This window comes from Squalius cephalus, assembly GCF_949319135.1.
Source record: "Squalius cephalus genome assembly, chromosome: 17".
Taxonomy (NCBI): Eukaryota; Metazoa; Chordata; class Actinopteri; order Cypriniformes; family Leuciscidae; genus Squalius; species Squalius cephalus.
The window spans coordinates 21,938,813-21,959,863 of record NC_137138.1 but is presented as its reverse complement, the minus strand read 5'-3'; the positions used below and the strand labels follow the sequence as shown (position 1 = coordinate 21,959,863).

Genomic DNA, 21,051 nt, shown 5'->3' with positions numbered 1-21,051 from the left:
TGGAGAAAAAAGTAAATTCTTTAATGGATTATATATCTTCATAGTTAATATTATTTTAAAGGATTTATTGTATGTGAAATTAATATTTTAATAATATTTAGCTAAGAATAACTGTAACACTGCAAACACTGTAACTTTGTTCTTTACTCAAATCCTTTTCAGTATTTATCAGGTGTTTGTATGAGAATTGATGACTTAAAATGTAAAGCAATTTAAATTAAGTTGTAAGCACAGATTACCTGGAAAAAATAAAATAAATGACAAGAAATAAACAATATTTTGGCTCATTACAAGCACAAAAAGCAACTTTAAAAAACAGACTTTTTAAAGGGGTCCTTGATTATGATTTCACTTTTTTAACTTTAGTTAGTGTATAATGTTGTTTGAGCATAAACAACATCTGCAAAGTTACGACCCTCAAAGTTCAATGCAAATGTAGATATTTTCTTTTACAGAAATCAGTATTTAAGGACTACATCAAACGACTCATAGGGACTACAACAAGCTTCTTCCTGGGTTGATGACATCCCTAAAGTTCAGTAGCCTCGCCCACTGATTCGAGCATGACAAGCAGTAGTAGGTAAATAACAGAAGTGAGTGTGAGTAAAAAAGTTCCCCTTCAGGAACTACCGCTGCGTGTAATCGCAGTGGGAACGCCTTCAGCGTAGTGCGTCTGAAGCATGAATGAAATCAGTCAATGGCGAGACGGAACGTAGTAGGCGGGTGACGTCATCGACCAGGAAACTGTAAAGGCAAGGCAAGGCAAGGCAAGGCAAGTTTATTTATATAGCACATTTCATACACAATGGTAATTCAAAGTGCTTTACATACTATTAAAAATAATCAGAAGAAATAAGAATATACAAAACAGTTTAAAATAAAGAAACGAGAAAGAACTAAAAATAATTAAAACAGTTTAGAATAAAGAAGAGTTTAAAATAAAGAAACAAGAAAGAACTAAAACTAATTAAAACAGTTTAGAATAAAGACTAAAATAAGACACAGGATAAACAGTCGGACAAACAGTGACACAGTGCTCATTCATTAAATGCAAAGTTAAACAGAAGTGTTTTGAGTCTGGATTTGAATGTGACTAATGTAGGAGCACATCTGATCTCCTCTGGAAGCTGGTTCCAGCTGCGGCTGGCATAATAGCTAAAAGCAGACTCTCCTTGCTTAGAGTGAACTCTTGGAACTTCTAGCTGATGTGATCCTAATGATCTGAGTAATCTGTTGGGTTTGTATTCCGTGAGCATATCTGCAAAGTATTGAGGTCCTAGGCCATTAAATGATTTATATACTAGTAATAATACTTTAAAATCAATCCTATAAGTAACTGGCAGCCAGTGTAATGACCTGAGTACTGGTGTGATATGATCATATTTTCTGGTTCTGCTAAGAATCCTGGCTGCAGCGTTCTGTATGAGCTGCAAATGTCTTATGGTCTTTTTGGGAAGGCCAGTGAGGAGTCCATTACAATAATCCACCCTGCTGGTGATGAAAGCATGCACTAGTTTTTCTAAGTCTTGACTGGAAACAAAGCATCTAATTCTTGCAATATTTTTCAGATGATAGTATGCTGATTTAGTTATTGCTTTGACATGACTATTGAAACTAAGGTCTGACTCTAAAGACACACCAAGATTCTTGACCTGATTTTTAGTTGTTTGACCTTTAGAGTGAAGGTATGCGTTCACCTTGAGAACTTCATCTTTGTTTCCAAACACAATGATTTCAGTTTTGTCTTTGTTTAACTGTAGAAAGTTTTGGCACATCCAGCTGTTGACTTCATCAATGCATTGAAGCAGAGAGTCAATGGGGCTGTAATCATTAGGCGATAGGGCTAAATAGATCTGTGTGTCGTCTGCATAGCTGTGGTAAGAGATTTGGTTCTTTCTCATTATTTGGCTCATTGGGAGCATGTACAGGTTGAACAGGAGTGGCGCAAGAATTGAGCCTTGAGGGACTCCGCATGTCTAGAAGTATTTTGTGATCGACAGTGTCAAATGCAGCACTGAGGTTGAGTAGAACCAGCACTGATAATTTGCCTGAATCCGTATTTAAGCGAATATCGTTTATTATCTTAATGAGCGCTGTCTCTGTGCTGTGATGCGATCGGAAGCCAGATTGAAAATTATCAAAGTATCCATTTGAGTTTAAGAATTTGTTCAGCTGGTTGAAGACAACTTTTTCAATGATTTTGCCTGTGAAAGGAAGATTTGAGATCGGTCTATAGTTGCTTAATATAGTCTTATCCAGATTGCTCTTTTTCAGGAGGGGTTTGACAACAGCAGTTTTAAGGGAGTTTGGAAAACTTCCATAGAAAAGTGAGGCATTTACCACTTCTAGGAGATATGAAAGCTTTAGCATAAGTTCTGCTGGGAAGACTCAATTACTACGTCACTTATTGCCTTCACTTCTATCCAATCATATTCTTATGCTCACTGTATAAAAGCACGGTACTTACACATGTTTGAGTTCGCAGATACTGAAGTGACGATTAGTTCGCAGATGCCGACGCTTCAATTCAGTTCACAGATGCCGACGCTTCAATTCAGTTCGCAGATGCCGACGCTTCAATTCAGTTCGCAGAACGACACCGGCGTTCATTCACTTGCGTTCGATTCCAATCATAACACAAGTCATATCGTTGATTTGATCTCAGCCATTTTCGCGGTGCGCGAATGCACCACGCTTGCAGAGGAAACAAATGTGGTGGCTTTAAATCTCACGAGACGATCTCCTAACAGGGCTTTCAAGTTCAAGTTCCATTTTCAAGGCTTTCACGTTGTATACATTCCCGCGGCCACTGTTTACATCCTTATTAGGCTTCTATGATTAAATTCCATTCAGGGTCTCATTTGGTTGCCATGGCAGTGATCTCTCGGTTGTGAATATCTTCATTCATTCAACTTGAGAGTAATGTCAGGTGTACGCTGCGCAGCTGAGAAAGATTGCTCAAAAGTCAACAACAGAATATCAAGCGTGATTGAGGTATCTTATCGGTATGCTGTCACCTTACTACAGGTAAGTATTGTACTGAGATTTAATAATAAAAAAATAAAAAATAAAAAAAATAAAAATTCTAAAAATTCACCATAAGTATCTCTTTAAGGCAGGGCATTTATTTCTCGCCTATCAACACTGACCATAGTCAAAGGGTGCATATCCGTTCAGATTTGGACATTTGGATAGCAAAGGTCAGATAAATTACCAAGCCTACTCAGACTCTGTTCATTCGCACTTCAACAAAATTATCTTATAGCGGCTGCTAACATCTCTGGGTTCGAAGTGGTTGCAAAACTTATGTTGTATGTGCTAATGAAGCTCGGTTGCATCACTAAGGCAGATCTCGTTAGACGATCACGCTATTCCCGAGACACTCAGCCGGCAATCAGTAGTCTCCAATTTCATGATTAAGGTCACGCAAGCACATTCCTGACCACTGCAAAGCATGTACGCACTGTAGTCTTAAGGCGGCTCTGCCTTTCAGCAACTCTGTAAACCCAGATTTTGTTTCTAATTAAACTTACGAGTAATCATTACTACTTTTATGTTTAGTAAAAACCTGCTATCATTCCTAAACAACATTAGCTGTTTGTACTATTTAGCTGAAAGATTCATTGCACTAATTATGTTAAGCTAAGATAACTCGCTATGTTAAGCTTCTGCAGGGGAGGGGTGTGGCCTATTTAAATAGGTGACAGTGTGCAGAGTGCGTCATTTAAATTTTGAACCGAAGAGTCGAACATTACCAGCTTAACTTATTACTAAACAGACTGACTTTATCTCCGTCAGAGTCTACAAAAGATCTTGTTGAGAATCAACAGAGGTTTAGATGTTTATTATTTATTGTTTCATTTGTAGTCACCATGATGGTGAAAGGTGCTGGCTTTAGTTGGGCTCTTCCCTTTGACATTTAAACATTATATTTTCTCTGACTGCTTTTACTGTGATTTTGTAAGTCACAATAGTTATAGCAAAAAGCCAAGAGTAAACTGAGCAATTGACTATACCTGTCTATTGATGCTGTTATTAATAGAGATTATAAATCTCTAAAGTCAGTAGCATTTGACTATTCCTAATATTTTTCAGCAGAAAATCCAACGGAATTGTATATGAATCTCAACAATGGTGACACTTGCAATGCATGCTGGGTACCCAATAGTAAACCTATTATCCTAAACCATGTTAATACAACATAACATGTTAAGTTTCAGCTTGTGTAAAAGGTTAGGGTTATATGTTAATACAACTAAACAAGTTTAGTTTCAGCTTGTGTAAAAGGTTAGTGTTATATGTTAATACAACTAAACATGTTTAGTTTCTGCTTGTGTAAAAACTAAAGTGGTATAAGGCAACGGGTTTCCTCGCGTTTGCGAGTAAAGTCAACTAATTCGGGTAAGAGTGAACCCTTATCCATCACCCTGCCCTCCTTTAACTGTGATCAAATAAATTAGTCACTCTGCTCAATTCAGCTAGACAGTATATCACTGAAGATGTGGCTCCCTACACCTTTAAAGCTTGTATTTCTGCAGAATTGATTATTATGTTTCGCTTTTCTTTCAGATTCCTTATTTCTTATCCGGATCACGGCCGGTTGTTCCTTCCTTATCTACAATTAGTAAAATCGATGCGTGGTGGGTCTCAGTGTCCCCATGGTGTGTGTGAAGGGTTTTGCTTGGAATGTCCTAAATATATTTCATATCCTATGCTGGAATTATCTAGGGTAAGTAAAGCGCATGGTTTTTGTCGTCCCTTTGGATGCAGTTGAGCTGCTGCTCCCGGAACAGGGCTGGAGTTCAACAGCTCGTTTTGCAGCTTTGATTACCTCTCACAGACATTTCAAAACTTCTAGCTTATAGTCAAACCAAGTCAGCCAAAGATGGAGAGACTCAAGAAGCATCAACATGTAGACCCCATTTCCGGATGGTTAGTTGATGTATCGTGTAGCTTATATCTTCTAGTATTGATTAGCTCATTCTCTTTGTTATGCTATAAATTATATTCCGGGAGCTGAATATATAACTTTATGGTTTGTGATGCCACTAATCCAAGGAATGACGCACAGTCTCTCTCAGCATTGTTGTAGTCTTTTAAAAGCGATCTCTTTAATTTAATCTTCAATGCTTGAACTTTGTGCATTATAACTTTGCAGATGTTGTTTATACTTTAACAGTAACATTACAGAAAGTGATATCCATTTAACCCCCTTTATTACCTCCCATCCATATTGGTTTTTCTTTTCCTATTTTCATATCCAGATCGTATCCATGTTTAACTATGTTCATGGCTCTTCAGATTCTCTTCAGATCTAACACTCTGATCTTGCCCTAGGTCCTTTTTCTGATTCACCTTCTCCCCTAATTCTTTACTCTTTCTTAAGCATATCAACCGACTCTCAAGTTCTGGTATCACATCAACAATTTCTAAAATTAGCAATACATTTTGTCCCTTCTCTTCTGATTACATTCCTAAAAATCTGTGCTAGATTCTCAGATCTCTTTCCCTATTTTCCTACCCACGAAGCATCTCTTTTAAGCCTGGTTTAAGACTCATCTAGTTCTGTCCTCAAGCTGAAGTTATCTCCCCTCCAGTATAACGGTCATTCATTTAGGATTGGGGCAGCCACTACAGCAGCTGAACGCGGCATTTCTACTTCAGCTTTCAAGATCCTGGGCAGATAGTCTTCCTCTGCATTCAAGTCTTATATAAGACCCTATTCTAAAACTATTCTTCAAGCCCAGCAAGCTCTACAATAACCCAAAGGTAAATAACTATGCAACTACTGGTGGTGGTGTCATAATCTTATTTCCTTCATCCTGTTATTATTCTAGCTAGCACTCCTCAATGACTATCTAGTCAACTATTATGTGTGGCCTAGCGGCTCTGTTCAATGTGGCCTCGTCTCTATGTGGCTGTAGCAGCCGTCGTGCCTTTGTTACATGTTCGTCAATTGATAATAATAAATAAATAATAAAAAAAAAAATAAATAAATAAATAAATAAAATAAAAAACGGCTATTTTATGCGATATTCATGTTCTATGTGGTCTACTGTGACCGTGTAGCCTAATGTGGCTGTCCCGTGGTCTTGTGGCCATAAAGTATGGCAGGTTCTGTGTGGCTTAGTGGCTCTGTCTCGTTGGCCTTGTTCAGTGTGGCTTAGCAGCCTTGTGGCCTGGTGGGCCTCGTCTTTGTGTCGGTCTCATGGCTTCGTGGTCCATGTTGCCATGTCCTATGTTCGGCCTCCAAGGCTGTGGCCCTTATGGCCTTGTTCTGTGTGGCTTAGTGGCCGTTGTCTGTACGTCTCGTCTATGTGTGGGCTTATGGTTTGGAACCCTTTATGTTCTGTGTGGTCTACTGTGACCGTGTAGCCTAATGTGGCCTTGTCTCGTGGTCTTGTGGCCTTCATGGCATGGTTAAATGTGGCCTAGTGGCCTTGTACTCAAGTATGTCTGTCTACGTGTGGCATTAGTGGCCTTGTGGCCACGTGGGCCTTGTGTACATGTGGGGCTTGGCGCCTTGTGGCATATGTTTGCCTTGTCCTTTTAAAAAGATGCCTGAATGGCCAGTGGCCCCCTTGGGGCAGAGGTTTAATGTGGCTTAGATGCCGTAGTCTTGTGTGGTTTGTCTTTATGTGGCTCTAGTGGCTCGGTCTTGTCCTTAAAAGCTGCAATGGTGGCCAGTTGCCCCCCCCCCGGGGCATATGTTTCGTGATCTTAAAGCTGTTGTATCCCGTGAAGAAAAAAAAAAAAAAAAAAAAAAAAAAAAACTTGTGTTGTCCAGTCTTACCTCGTCTCTTTGTGGCATTAGCGGCCGTTGTGGCTTAGTAGCCTCGTCTCTGTGGTCTATTGTGGCCGTGTGGCTCATTAAAGCCTCGTCTCTGTGGTCTATAAAGGCCATGTGGTCCAATGAGGCCAGAGTCTGTGTTATGCTCAGCCCCAGGTGGCTGCTATATGTGGTCCAAGGAGGCCTGTTTATTATTTTTGCCAAGGCGGCTGTCTGTGTGGTCCAATGTGGCCTTGTCTATGCAAGCCAAAAGCGGCATTGCCGGTCCAATGAGGCCTTGTCTCTGTGTTTTCCTAGGAGTGAACTGGCAATAAAAAAATAAATATATAAATAAATAAAATAAAATAATTTTAAATTAACAAATAAAAACATAGTTATTTTAGAATTATCTGTCCTTCTCCCCTATTAAACTTTAGGCACGCTGTATTTTCACATCTAATTTGTATCTTCACCATTTGTTTCTTCCTTCTCTATTTTTCAGGAACCCCAGGACTCTAGACTGGTGGGTATACTCAGTTACCATCTTTTGGGGGTTGGCGTGCCCCGTCCCAGTGTAGTCATACTCCACCTATTTTTGGGGGTCGGCTGCGCCCCTGCCTTCATCTTTAGGCAGGAATCGCAGATCCGATACTCTCGGATTATGCACTACGGACGGGGCCTACGCCAAATGACTTTGTAGTTTATCAGCTTGCTGAGCTGTCAATAAATGTATGGTTTATTGAAATAACTCTCCCGAGTCTTTCTGGTAGAAATGAAAGCTTTAGCATAAGTTCTGCTGGGAAGACTCAATTACTACGTCACTTATTGCCTTCACTTCTATCCAATCATATTCTTATGCTCACTGTATAAAAGCACGGTACTTACACATGTTTGAGTTCGCAGATACTGAAGTGACGATTACCCCCATCCTCCCCACCACCACCAGGATGGTCCCGTCCATACCTCCCAGGGGGGGTCGGCTGCGCCCCTGCCTTCATCTTTAGGCAGGAATCGCAGATCCGATACTCTCGGATTATGCACTACGGACGGGGCCTACGCCAAATGACTTTGTAGTTTATCAGCTTGCTGAGCTGTCAATAAATGTATGGTTTATTGAAATAACTCTCCCGAGTCTTTCTGGTAGAACTGCTTCTAAACAGTCTAACACACTTTTAAAAAAAGATGTGGGAAGTGTGTCAAGGGCGCAGGTTGATGTTTTAAGGTGCTGAACGGTTTCTTTCAGAATTTTGCCATCAATTTCTTCAAAATCAGACATAGTAACTACTTTCTCAGGTTGTAGTCTGATCTGACTGACCCCAGCGCAACTCAAGGATGTGCTGATCACCTTTCTAATATTATTGATTTTCTCAGAGAAAAAGGTAGCAAACTCACTACACTTGCTGTCGGAGAGCATTTCACTGGGAATCTGGCTTGGGGGATTTGTTAGTCTGTCGACAGTAGCGAAGAGATTTCGAGTATTATTTAGGTTTCTGTTTATGATATTGGAGAAGAAAGTCTGTCTAGCTTTGCCTAGTTCCATATTGAAAGCACGAATGGTGTCTCTATAGATGTTATAGTGGATTCCAAGTTTTGTCTTTCGCCACATGCGCTCTGATTTTCTGCATTGTCTTTTCATAATTTGCACTGCTGTTGAGTTTCTCCAAGGTGCTTTTTGTTTACCATTCTTCCTGACTTTCACAGGAGCAATATCATCAATTACATTTTTAACCTTCGAGTTAAAAGAATCAAGGAGAGAATCAACCGAGTCAGCAGATATGCTCGGTCTTAGGGATATGGCCTTCATAAATAGTACACTAGTGTTCTCATTTAGGCATCTCTTCTTGACAGACACAGATCTAACTTCAATGGCAGGAGAGATCAATAAATCAAAGAAAATACAGTAATGATCAGAGAGTGCGACATCCTTAATATCATTCAATGAAATGTTTAGACCCTTACTGATAAGTAAATCTAGAGTGTGTCCACGATTGTGTGTGGGCCCATGTACATGTTGAATCAGATCAAAAGTTTTTAAAACAGTAATGATTTCTTTTGCCATATTATTTTCTGCATTATCTATGTGAATGTTAAAATCTCCAGCAATAGTGAAACTGTCAAACTCTGAGGAAATTATTGATAACAGTTCTGTAAAGTCTTCAGCAAAGGCTGAAGAGTATTTTGGAGGCCTGTAAATAGTGATAAGTAAAATCCGTGGAGCACCTTTTAACACAATACCCAGATATTCGAAAGACGGGTAATTACCAAATGATATTTGCTTACATTGATAGACATCTTTAAAAAGAGCAGCTACACCCCCACCTCTCCTTCCAGCTCTGGAGACACTCATAAAGGTAAAGTTCGGAGGAGATGTTTCATTGAGGATTGTTGCACTGCAGCTGTCTTCTAGCCAAGTTTCATTTAGAAATATAAAGTCCAGGTTGTATGTGCTTATAAAGTCATTGACTAGAAGTGATTTATTTTTAAGTGAGCGGATGTTTAAAAGTGCTAACTTAACAGTCTTGCTTTTTGTGTCCACAATCTTAGTTTGTCGTGTGATAGGCACCAGATTAGATGGGTTTGCTGTACGGCTTTTAAAGGCCTTAGACTTTCTAACATGTGAATGAACAGATGATACAGGAACACTGGGTTCCCGCTTGTTCTGTAAACATTTGAGAAAGTTACTGTTATCACAGCGGGGACCCGGCACACAAGCACCCCTAAAGCACCCCTGAATCACAAGCGAAACAGCTTCTGTTACTTCAGCAGCGCTCTGTGTGTGTGAAATCTGTCGATTGTGTTTGTCTGTCTCTAGTTGTTACTAGGCAGGAGTTTATCACTATATATATATATATATATCTCATATATTATATAAAAAAACCACGAGCATGGCGAGCGAGCAGCAATATAGAAAGTGTGTTCCCCCCTGTACTCGTTACATCACAGGCAGGGATTCACACCAACTATGTGTTGCTTGTTTAGGAGTGCAGCATACCCAGTCAGCTCACGAGGGGGCTGATTGTGAGCATTGCGAGCGTCTTCCACTATGGACGCTGCGCTCCCGGCGATCGCTCTTTGAGGAGGGCGGTTCGCTGCGTGCGCCCCGCTTCTGCCGAGGCAGAGAGGCGGCTTCAGTCGTGGGGTTCGCAAATGGATCTCATCGAGGGGATTGAGACGGGCCCCGCCCTATCTCATCCTTCACCGGCGAGGTCCATCGCCTCTATCCCCGGTGCAGAAGCATGCGCTGCGGTTACTTCTGCCCAGGGTGAGGCGCAAGAATTTCGACTATCCAGTTCTGAGGAGCTAGATGTTGAAAGTGTTGAGACAGAGGAGACTGAAGACTCGTCACTTCATTCTCCAGCTGAAGAGGAGCTGTTTGATGTTTTAACTCGTGCTGTTGAAAAGCTCAGCATCGAGTGGCCATTAGATAGGCAGGAGTCTCGTCAGAAAAGTAAATTAGATGAGAGATTTCTGCCATCTCGCGCTCAGCCTTCACGCCGGTGTCTGCCGTTCTTCCCGGACCTTCACACTGAGGTGTCGAGGTCCTGGGCTAGACCAGCTTCATCTAGAATTTATACCAACCAATCTAATGCATACGCAAATATTATGGGAGCGAAATCGTTTGGTTATGTGTCGATGCCGAGGGTGGAGGAGACGCTCTCGAGCTATCTCTCTCCCGAATCGGCATCGTCATTTAAGGCACCGGCTCTCCCCACCAGATCTCTTAAAAATACATCAGCGCTGGTGGGGAAGGCATACTCGGCGGCAGGTCAGGCAGCAGCATGTTTATATACGATGTCAATCTTGCAAGCATATCAAGCTGATCTGTTGGAAGACATTAGTAAGGGGGGTGAGATTTCTGCTGACACTGTGAGAGAGCTTCGTCAGACAGCAGATCTTTCTCTCTGGGCCACCAAGGAGACGGCAAGATCTATTGGCCGGTCTATGGCAGCCCTGGTGGCCACGGAGAGGCATTTATGGTTGAACCAGACACAAATGAAAGAGAAAGAAAAATCATTTCTTTTAGATGCTCCGCTTTCTCCTTCGGGCCTCTTCGGTGACGCAGTTAATACTGTCATCGAGAGGTTCCAGGAGGAGAAAAAGCAGTCTGCGGCGTTTCAAAAATTTATCCCCCTGAAGGTCAAGATTCCCGGGGCTGCTGAACGTAAAGGGCAGCCCCAGCCGTCGAGTAGCTCCTTGAAAAGAGCGCAACAAAAACAGAGTGTCGTGTCTCGTGCCCCCCCTCAGAGAAATTGGAGGGACGAGACGGGGCGCTCTCAGGTGCGGCCTTCTCGCGATAGGGCAGATCTGAGGACAGTCATTATCGCTAAGAAGGCCGCGTCTAAAAAGAAGTCCTGACGCCATAAATGTCAGGACTCTGAGGGTGGCCCCCTCCGAGGGAGATCGGAGTACACCTCATCATACGGTAACCTTTCTCTATCGGTACCCTCAGGGGTCCGTTCTGTCAACCCTGCCCTCGTGCCAGGGCACAGCGAGTGCTTTCCCGAGGGACGCTCGCCCCCTCCGAGGAGGGCTCTGGAGTGCTCAGACCAGTCGTTCCCTGCCGGTGCGCCGTTACAGGGCGCTGTGTTTGTCACTCAGAATATTCAACCAGAGGCCAGCCTCGAGAGGCTGGTACCCTTAGTAGATTTTCTAGTGGAGTGGAAAAATCTTCCCAATGTGTCTCAGTGGGTCCTGCACACGATCGAAAGAGGTTACGCTATACAGTTCAGGTCTCGTCCGCCTCGGTTCAGAGGGGTCCTTCCCACTGTGGTGGGCCCCGAGCAGGCTCTGGTGATGGAACAGGAGGTTATGACTCTTCTGCAAAAAGGAGCTATAGAGCGGGTTCCTCCACCTAGCAGGGAGTCAGGTTATTACAGCCGGTACTTCATTGTTCCAAAGAAAGACGGGGGGTTGCGTCCGATTTTAGATCTGCGTCTTTTAAATTGCACTGTAGGGAAGCTCAAGTTCAAGATGCTCACTCTCAAACAGATCGTGTCACAAATCAGGTCCGAGGACTGGTTCGTCATGATAGATCTGAAAGACGCCTACTTCCATGTGTCTATTCTTCCTCAACATCGGAAGTTCCTGAGGTTCGGTTTCGGGGGCGAAGCGTACCAATATCGGGTTCTTCCGTTCGGCCTAGCACTGTCACCCCGAACGTTCACGAAATGTATGGATGCGGCTCTAGCTCCTCTGCGCTTACAGGGCATCCGCATTCTAAATTATATCGACGATTGGTTTATTTTAGCTCAATCGCAGTCTCAGGCGGTTCGGCATCGAGATGTCGTTCTCGCTCACATCAAGAAATTGGGGTTGAGGCTCAACGCCAAGAAGAGTGTGCTTTCTCCAGTACAGAGATCCACTTTTCTCGGTGTGGTGTGGGATTCGACGACGATGCAGGCACAACTTTCCCCTGCTCGTATTGCTTCGATTCTCGCTGCAGTAAATCAGATCAAGCTAGGCCAGTTACTCACTGTGAAACAGTTCCAGAGACTGTTAGGTCTCATGGCAGCAGCGTCCAACGTTATTCCTTTTGGCCTATTGCACATGAGACCGCTTCAGTGGTGGCTCAGAACCAAGGGATTCTCCCCGAGGGGAAATCCGCTCCGCACAATCATGAGTTCACGACGGTGTCTTCACGCCCTGGTTATGTGGAAAGATCCTCGGTTCTTGTCCCAAGGTCCCGTGCTGGGAGCCCCTTGTCGTTGTTAACGCTAACGACGGATGCCTACCTCACGGGCTGGGGGGCGATCATGAGTGGTCGCCCAGCTCAGGGTCTGTGGCAGGACCATCATCTCTCGTGGCACATAAACTGTCTAGAAATGTTGGCGGTGTTTCGGGCTCTGAAACACTTCCTCCCAGACCTGAGGGGCCACCATGTGCTTGTCCGCTCAGACAACACATCGGTGGTCTCTTACATAAACCATCAGGGGGGTCTGCGGTCGCGCCCATTGTTCAAGCTAGCTCGTCAGATCCTTCTATGGTCCCAGGGGAAACTTCTGTCTTTGAGAGCGATTTATCTCCCGGGGTATTTGAATCGGGGGGCAGACATCCTGTCGAGGCAGGGGCCGAGGCCTGGGGAATGGAGACTTCACCCCGAGGTGGTGGAGCTCCTTTGGGAACATTTCGGTCATGCCGAGGTAGACCTATTTGCTTCCCGAGAGACATCACACTGTCCTCTGTGGTTCTCTCTCAGCCATCCAGCCCCGCTGGGGTTGGACGCTATGGTACAGGGGTGGCCGAGGTCATGCCTGTATGCTTTTCCCCCGATCGCTCTGCTCCCAGGAGTTCTGGAAAGGGTTCGCCGAGAAGGAGTCAGCCTACTCCTGATAGCCCCGTTCTGGCCGGCCCAAGTATGGTTTTCGGACCTTGTGTCCCTCCTCGACGGCTCTCCCCTGGAGATTCCGATCAGGAGGGGCCTACTGTCTCAGGCGAGTGGGTCGATCCTTCACCCCCGCCCAGAGCTATGGAGACTGTGGGCTTGGCCACTGAGGTCGTTGAGACCATTCTCCAATCCAGCTCCCACTGCAAGGAAGTCATATGCCACGAGGTGGAAACTTTTTACCTCTTGGTGTGGAGAGCGCCAACAGGTCCCAGTTAACTGCCCGGTTGGTACAGTGCTGGAGTTCCTGCAGGCCCGTCTCTCCACGGGGTTATCCCACTCCACACTGAAGGTGTACGTGGCGGCCTTAGCTGCTTACCACGCCCCTTTGAGTGGAGTTTCTCTTGGGAGACACCCACTTATATCTCGCTTCCTTCGTGGCACTTTGAGGCTGAGGCCAGCAGTACGCACGAGGGTGCCATCATGGGACTTGGCCATCGTCCTAGAGGGTCTCTCCCTAGCTCCTTTCCAGCCCCTTGAAGAGGTTTCCGAGAAGTTCCTTACTCTCAAAACTATTTTCCTGCTTGCTATTTCATCTCTCAAAAGGATTGGAGACATTCAAGCACTTTCGGTTGCTCCCTCGTGCCTGGAATTCTCACCTGGCATGGCTAAGACCTTCCTCTATCCTGGGCCAGGTTATGTTCCAAAAGTTCCAACTACTGTAGCTAGACCTGTCATACTGCAGGCTTTTTGTCCTCCTCCGTTTCTGACGTCGGACCAGGAGAAACTTAATTTGCTCTGCCCAGTTAGGGCTCTAGATGCTTATGTCCACAGAGCTGCCCTGTGGAGGAAGTCTGAACAGTTGTTTGTTTGTTTTGGGTCGCCCAACAAGGGGTGCCCTGCATCTAAGCAAAGGATGAGCAAGTGGGTGGTCGAGGCCATCTCACTTGCTTATGAGTCGGCCGGTCATCCTTCACCTTTGGCCTTTGGAGTTTCTCTTCAGGATGTTTGTGATGCGGCAATTGGTTGATTACATTTTTTTTTTATAAAAATTAAGATACAATTTATACAAAATGAAATTCACTTTAAAAAAAGGCTTTCTACAAACAAAACTTAATGATGGTCAAAATCATGGCCACTCTATGTCTCCCGATACATTGCGCATCCTATCTTACTCCTGCTGTTCACTTTTCATATTCAACATAGATGGAAAAAAAATAAAATATTTTAACAAATATGAAACTAAATACGCTTATTTAATGGCTACAACACGTAGGCCTACAGACTCTCTATGTGTACAAATTGCTGCTCATTCATTTAATTCTGAATTTTGCACAAGTTGAAAGGCATTTGTGCGTAAAACATTTATCAACATTTATCCAGTTCACGGATAATTGTGCGTGCATTTATTAATAAATAAATTGCTTAACACTGCACTTCATTCTTTTGAGTTCAACGTTTATTAATACAGGAGTAGAGAAACGACAATAATAAACCACCTTATCACCCTGTTGCTACTAATGGACTTTGTTGTCCTCATGAATGGACTCTTCAAAGTGATATCCTTTGGTATTTAATTCACTTTTACTTTACAACAAGCAGCAACCGAGGTATAACATGACCAAAAACACGCCCATGCTTGGTGAAATAATGTGAAAATTCAGAAAGGAGGATAATTCCACACTTAACACACACATACTGTCAAGAACAGGGCAGGATCATACAAAATAAATTTTAGAACATCTTCCCCTAGACTAATCTTTTTCCCCTTAGGCCTATATTTAAATTAAATATATATTCAAATTACGCAATGGCCAGTTAAACAGTAAAAGCCATTAATTAGCCTACCATTATGCAGAGAAAATGGACCAAAGTGGTCTGATTTCAGCAGGCTGTGGTTGTGGTCCTGGGACCCATGATGCTGACGTCCGATGTCCTGTCTTTATCCACGATTGGATGAATGGAGCAGGATCAAATCTGTCGAGGGGTGGCCCATTTATGTCCACAAACAACAATGCAGAAAGGCTCCTGGCACGCAGTTTGTTTCTGGTCTGACAGTCTGTGTCATTGCATGCAGAAAATCCTCTCTCGCACTCTGCAGAGGTCGGGAGAACGGTGTTGCTTGCCACAATAAGTCTTTTTAATGTATTTCCCTGATCTCTTTCCAATTTCCAGTCTCTGAACTCACTGACTGCTTCAGTAGCGGACTCTCCGAGAAGTTTTGCAAATGTCGCAACCTCATGCTCTCCAAAGAGAACTAGTTCTGCTCTCTCTTTGGGCCAAAAGTGTTGATCCATTGGCTTCAACATCGTCACTAGGTCACTGTCGGGGAGACGCTTGGTGAGATTGTCAACGATTGCCTGGTAAAACTGGGTCTTTTTTATTTTGGGCTGCGCTTCGGTGAGAACAACCCCTTTGAGTTGTCCCCTGGTTATGGCCGTTTTGACTTTAATTTCAGTTTTCCCCCATCGGTCTTTCATGGCAGAGAGCACCTCAATTGTTTGGTGAATGAAACGGCTTGCATCAACCAGAGAAGTGTCCCGTCTCTGCAATTTAAGGGAGAGTCCTTGCAGCTCACGCAACACGTCTTTCATTGTAGCTAAATCCTCGACAAACCCGGTGGATGAAAGATGCTTTAGCAAACCAGTGTATTTGGCCCTCTCCACACCAGAACGTGACCCATCGTCACTAGCTGATCGAAAGTGATGTGCCAACACAGGAAAATCCTTGAGCACAGCTTTAACAGTGTTGAAACTGCTTGCCACCCATCTTATTGTAAAGACTTTCCCGATTTTCAGAATCTGCATGTTTAGCTCTGAAGCTGCTTGCTCCAACTCCCTTGCATTTTTTGTGGACTGATGGTAAATCGCATAGAGCTTGGAGAGGAAACATTCTAAATGATTGCACCCTGCAACCACCTTCAATGAGTCATTCACAGCTAATTCTACACGATGTGCAAGGCAATGTACTGCCTGAAGTCGAGGAAAATCCTGTTTCAGTCTTTCTATGAGTTCTGTCTGTTTCCCGGTTAGGACAGCAGCACCGTCTGTGGCTATCCTTATTAAATTTTTCCGAAGAAACGCCGCATCCATCCCAGCCACCTGAAGACTGTTTTTCAGTGTGTTATACAGAGATTCCGCATCTGTACCCTGGTCCAACTCAACAATGTCAAAAAACAAATTGTCCAGGTCTCCCTTCCCAGTAACATCAAATCTCACATAAATGATCATGTAAGCACGGCCATGAATTGTGCTTTCATCAAGTGTAACGCTAATACGGGAATCAAGTGCTTTCACATTAGAAATTATTTTCTTTTTCATCTGTTCTGCAATGTGCTCAACCATGTTGGCACACGGGTGATCAGATCGGTGAGCAGGGCCCACTGTTGCACCATTTAGCTCATTAACTTTCATTATGGGACTGAATTTTGAGAAAGGTAACCTTTCTTTAGCAACAGTATAGGCAGCCCTGAATGAACTGGCTGTCTCCTCAAACATAGCCGAACTTAGTTTGACAACATTGCTTGGAAGTATTTCTTTTTGTTTGAGATCTGCTATTTCAGCAGCTCGTTTATGGGCAAAACTGTCACGGTGTATGTCGATTTTTTTGCGCAACTGCTTCTGCACAGGGCTACTCACTGTCCCATTGATCCAGGCATCCGACAAATGCACGCCAATTTTCTTCTCTGAAAGTAAGAGAGTCTTAGCTTCCTTGCAGATGATGCATCCAAGTCCACCCTCCCCTGTAACCAGCCAGGGGTTTCTTTCCTTCCATGACCTCCACTGATTTAGTCCCCATTTATTTGGCAGTTGCTCAGTTTTGTCCATAGTGTCAGACCCGGCTTTTTCATCCTCCTTTTCTGAGGTAACATTCATCTCTGTCCCACATTCAGCACCGGCAGCAGCAGAACTAGTGGTGGTAACAGCGGCAGAGTCGTCTTCAGTCCCAGTGCTATGCACCATGCTAGCAGGTTGATTTAGACCAGGTGTCACCAACCCTGCTCCTGGAGGGCTACTGTCCTGCAGACTTTAGGTCCAACCCTGTTCCAACACACCTGCCTGTAATTATCAAGCAACCCTGAACAGCTTGATTAGCTGGTCCAGGTGTGTTTGATTGGGGTTGGAGCTGAAATCTGCAGGACTGTAGCCCTCCAGGAGCAGGGTTGGTGACACCTGATTTAGACTGTCCTCTGATGATGATTTTTTTTTTTTTTTTGAAATAAACCCGAATTTTGCCAAAGTTGTACCTGATGTTGGTAGCACTCTTTTTATTTTAGCCATGAAACAAATGTTTACCAGTTAAAAAAAAATGATAGTGTGCTCCTGTGCCCCCTAGTGGCTTGGTGGTAAAGTTCATACACAACCATGCTGCAGTCACGTCACGATATGTGCCTATAGTAGCTTACTGATGTAAATAAATACAAATGTTTAATAAAAAAGTGTTACCAACACAATTCAATTTAAACAGTAGGCTACATTTGGTTTAATTTGTTATTTAATGAGGTTTAAATAACAAATGTTTTAAGTGTGCATTTATGAGGTTCTGAGTTCTAATCCGCACTCGTTGGCCATAGTTTTTTTTTTTTCTCATCAAAACCGATTATGTTTATCAGTGGTTGTATATCAGGCAGGGCAGGGGGCAGGGACACGAGTCTCTCCGCATTGAAGCGCGCGTCCGAGTAAAGACTGCGCGAGCCACAAGAGAACACAACACATGAAGCCTGTTTTATACTTCTGCGTCGAACTAACGCCGTAGCTACGCCGTAGACTGTGTGTAGCGCGCGTACCCTTCGGCGTACCCTGACGTGCACCTCTCCAAAAATGTAACAACCCGTCAACTCTACGCGGACACAAGCGCTGTGATTGGTCTGCTAGAACCCCTCCCTCGGGTTTCACATGCTCCCTCTGCAAGTGTAATTGCGCGTCAACTCGGACAACGACGCAGAAGTATAAAGGAAAACCAACGCGTTGCCTACAGCGTAGAGGCTTCGGCGTAGGTCCGACGCAGAAGTATAAAACAGGCTTTATCGCAGCGGCAACGAGCAATTTGATCACTTTATTTAAAAAAACAACACATTTCAGCGCTAGATCGCCTCTTATTTAACAAACGAATTAAATGAATGCCCTGCTTGTTAACTGGAGATTATTTGTATTGGTATATTAGTGCTGCCGCGAGATGTTTCAAAACTGGTGGGGACAATATCGACCTTAGCAAAAAGTGAGGACATGTCCCACCCGCAAATTACGCCTATGTTAAAATAACACTTGCCTGATGGGTTATGCTACTGCTAGATCGGACGTTGACGTCACTTCTGTGAGTTGAGAAAAGTCAGTTAAAGTCCTGGCAGAAAGCGAAGGATGTAGTGTGATGGCGATCCGAGATCCCATGAGATCCATGTGTTTGGCATCATGTCCTATCTTTTAAGTCACACTACAGTAGTCTGAAGGAAAAAGTGCTTTATTTGTAAATTAAAATAACGGTGCTGATAATTTTTAGAGACCCCCACAGGTGTATGATTTTACTGCTTTCATGGGAGCTAATCCTCTCTCTGGACGGACGCTGCGTGTCCTGCCATGCTCCCGGCATCCCCTTGGATCGCTTGCTTCAGTAACATCAGAAGCTGTTTCGCTTGTGATTCAGGGGTGCTTTATAGTTTCCTGGTCGATGACGTCACCCGCCTACTACGTTCCGTCTCGCCATTGACTGATTTCATTCATGCTTCAGACGCACTACGCTGGAGGCGTTCCCACTGCTATTACACGCAGCGTCCATTCTCTTTGGGGAACTAGGGTTACATACGTAACCCAGGACGTTTTTACTGTGTCACTATTGCTTTGTTACAGATCATTTGATATGTACGGCTTAAGTGTACATGTCTAACCAAAATCACCAGTGTCTAGTGATTTCTGATATGTAATAATTCATGTAGGCCTACAGTCAGATGTTTTTGTCTCAAAATTGTTTTTTGTCAGTAAATCAAACCAGTGACTAAACTGCCAACTTCACATTGTTTCTCTTAGTAGCAGTGCAGAACGACAGTTTGTTGGTGCAAACAAACTGAATTATTAATGCAGGAATGAATGTAGGCTACTTGTTAAATAACCATTTAACGGTGATAATAATGTATCATTAGCCTACTGCTAAAAATGGAAAATTCAGCATTTAAAGAAATCTGAGTTTTTGGCCTAAATGGCAATGTATGGTATAATCTCAGTATGTACTTTTTTTTTCTATTTGAATTAAATTAATTAAAAAATGTTTTATTTCATATCCTGATCAATATTGTCCTACAAACAATATTGATGGCTATAAAAACAAACATAGTGAATGTAACCTTGCAGTCTATCTACCTTGCAGTCTATCCACAAAAGGGGTCAAATCACATTACATTCTAACATTGCAACATTACAATCTAAAAACAAAATAATGCTTTTTAAAGAAGTAGTTAAATTTCTTAAAATGAAAATGAAAATAAATAAAAACAAAACTGATATCATAAAAATACACTAGGTTTGAAATTCTTTAGCACATTTATGTTCACCAACAACAACAAATATTCAACAACAAATATTTTAGCAAAATATATTTATAATTTAGTGTTAATATATATTTTAGACTGAATTATTGCACTCCTATTCTATTGCGCTCCATCTGTTCCGTCATGCACAAGGCGGCGCTCGTTCACGGAAGTTTAGCCTGCAGAAGGCTCGTCAACTCATGACAGCAAAATGGAAATATTTTCTTGACTTTCTAACATTTACAGATGGAGAATATGTCCGTGGAATGTAAGTTATGCACTGAGGAAATTACTGGATGTCACTTCAGCTTAAAGATTATTAATAGAGGTATATTTGTTTCCACCAACCGCTGCACAAGTGAAGGTTACATATGATGACGAAAGCACTTTAGTGCGAGGCCTCCCGGAACCCATAGAGAGTGCATTGCAGTGCCTGGAGTTCGAAAAAAATTATTCTTTGAATGGAAGTCTATGGGAAATCGCCCAAAAAGAGGCGGTAATCCACAGAACGTGACTTGACACTGATTGGACTATATCCAGAGGCAGAACAGCAGTAGCTTTAACTTACATGTACACCTTTTGGTTCAATCGGAATGAAATCAATACGATTGATGAATCCGAACACGGTGTTTACATGAACGATAAATAAAGTAATCGGGTTAATGTGCATGTTTATATGTCACAAGTTTCAAATCGGAATAGATTTTTTGACATGCGCACACTGCACAAATATACAGAGTTTCCCACTGTTCGCGCATAACTATTCTCCTCTATTGGTTCTTTATTTGTTTTAAACAGCAGACGTAATATTAATCCTTCTCTGGTCATGATTTGGAGACAATGAGCTTAACCGTTTTGCCATGCTGCTTATATTTATCACTCAGTAAAAATGCCCCTCCCCGCGGCCAAAACTCAGTTACTAACGTAACCTCTGTTCTCTCTAGAAGGAAATCTCATTTCCGCGAGATATTGAAGCCAAAAATTATCCTTAATTTTGAAATAATGCAAAACGCGTTGCGGCAGCATGCAGGCATAGGCAAGACGGCTCGCGTGCCTATTGGCTGCCCTGCGGCAACTGCAGCAGCCTATCAAGAGAGGCCCCCGTGACTGCGTCACGTCCCGCTGAAACGGGCGTGGCCTGGGTCTATAAATATAGCTCGGTAGGCTGATTTCCCTAGTTTTTCCATCGCCAAAGCGAACCAGAGCGTGTTGCAGGCACAGCAAGATACGCAGTACTCGTTCCCTCTTCTAGAGAGAACAGAGGTTACGTTAGTAACCGATGTCACGACCGGCTCAAAGCCGTGACAAATAAGTGGAGGACTTAATAAAGGTTGGTAAGGTTGCAAGTTTTTATTAACATAAGTAAGAAAATAGGTCAAACGGGAAATCAATTACAAAGTAAGTAACAATTCCTGTCTGACAAACGATGTTAAAGTGTCAGAC

At 43.2% G+C, this 21,051-nt stretch overlaps 1 protein-coding gene across 1 annotated transcript; it reads right to left on the bottom strand.

Moving 5' to 3' along the window:
• Positions 1-14,941: 14,941 nt before the first annotated feature.
• LOC307174503 (E3 SUMO-protein ligase KIAA1586-like) lies at positions 14,942-17,053 on the bottom strand (the record flags this gene model as incomplete). The annotated part of the gene is made up of 1 exon (XM_079898370.1): positions 14,942-17,053. The coding sequence occupies one exon, from the start codon at positions 17,051-17,053 to the stop codon at positions 14,942-14,944; it is 2,112 nt and encodes a 703-aa protein (XP_079754496.1).
• Positions 17,054-21,051: the final 3,998 nt, after the last annotated feature.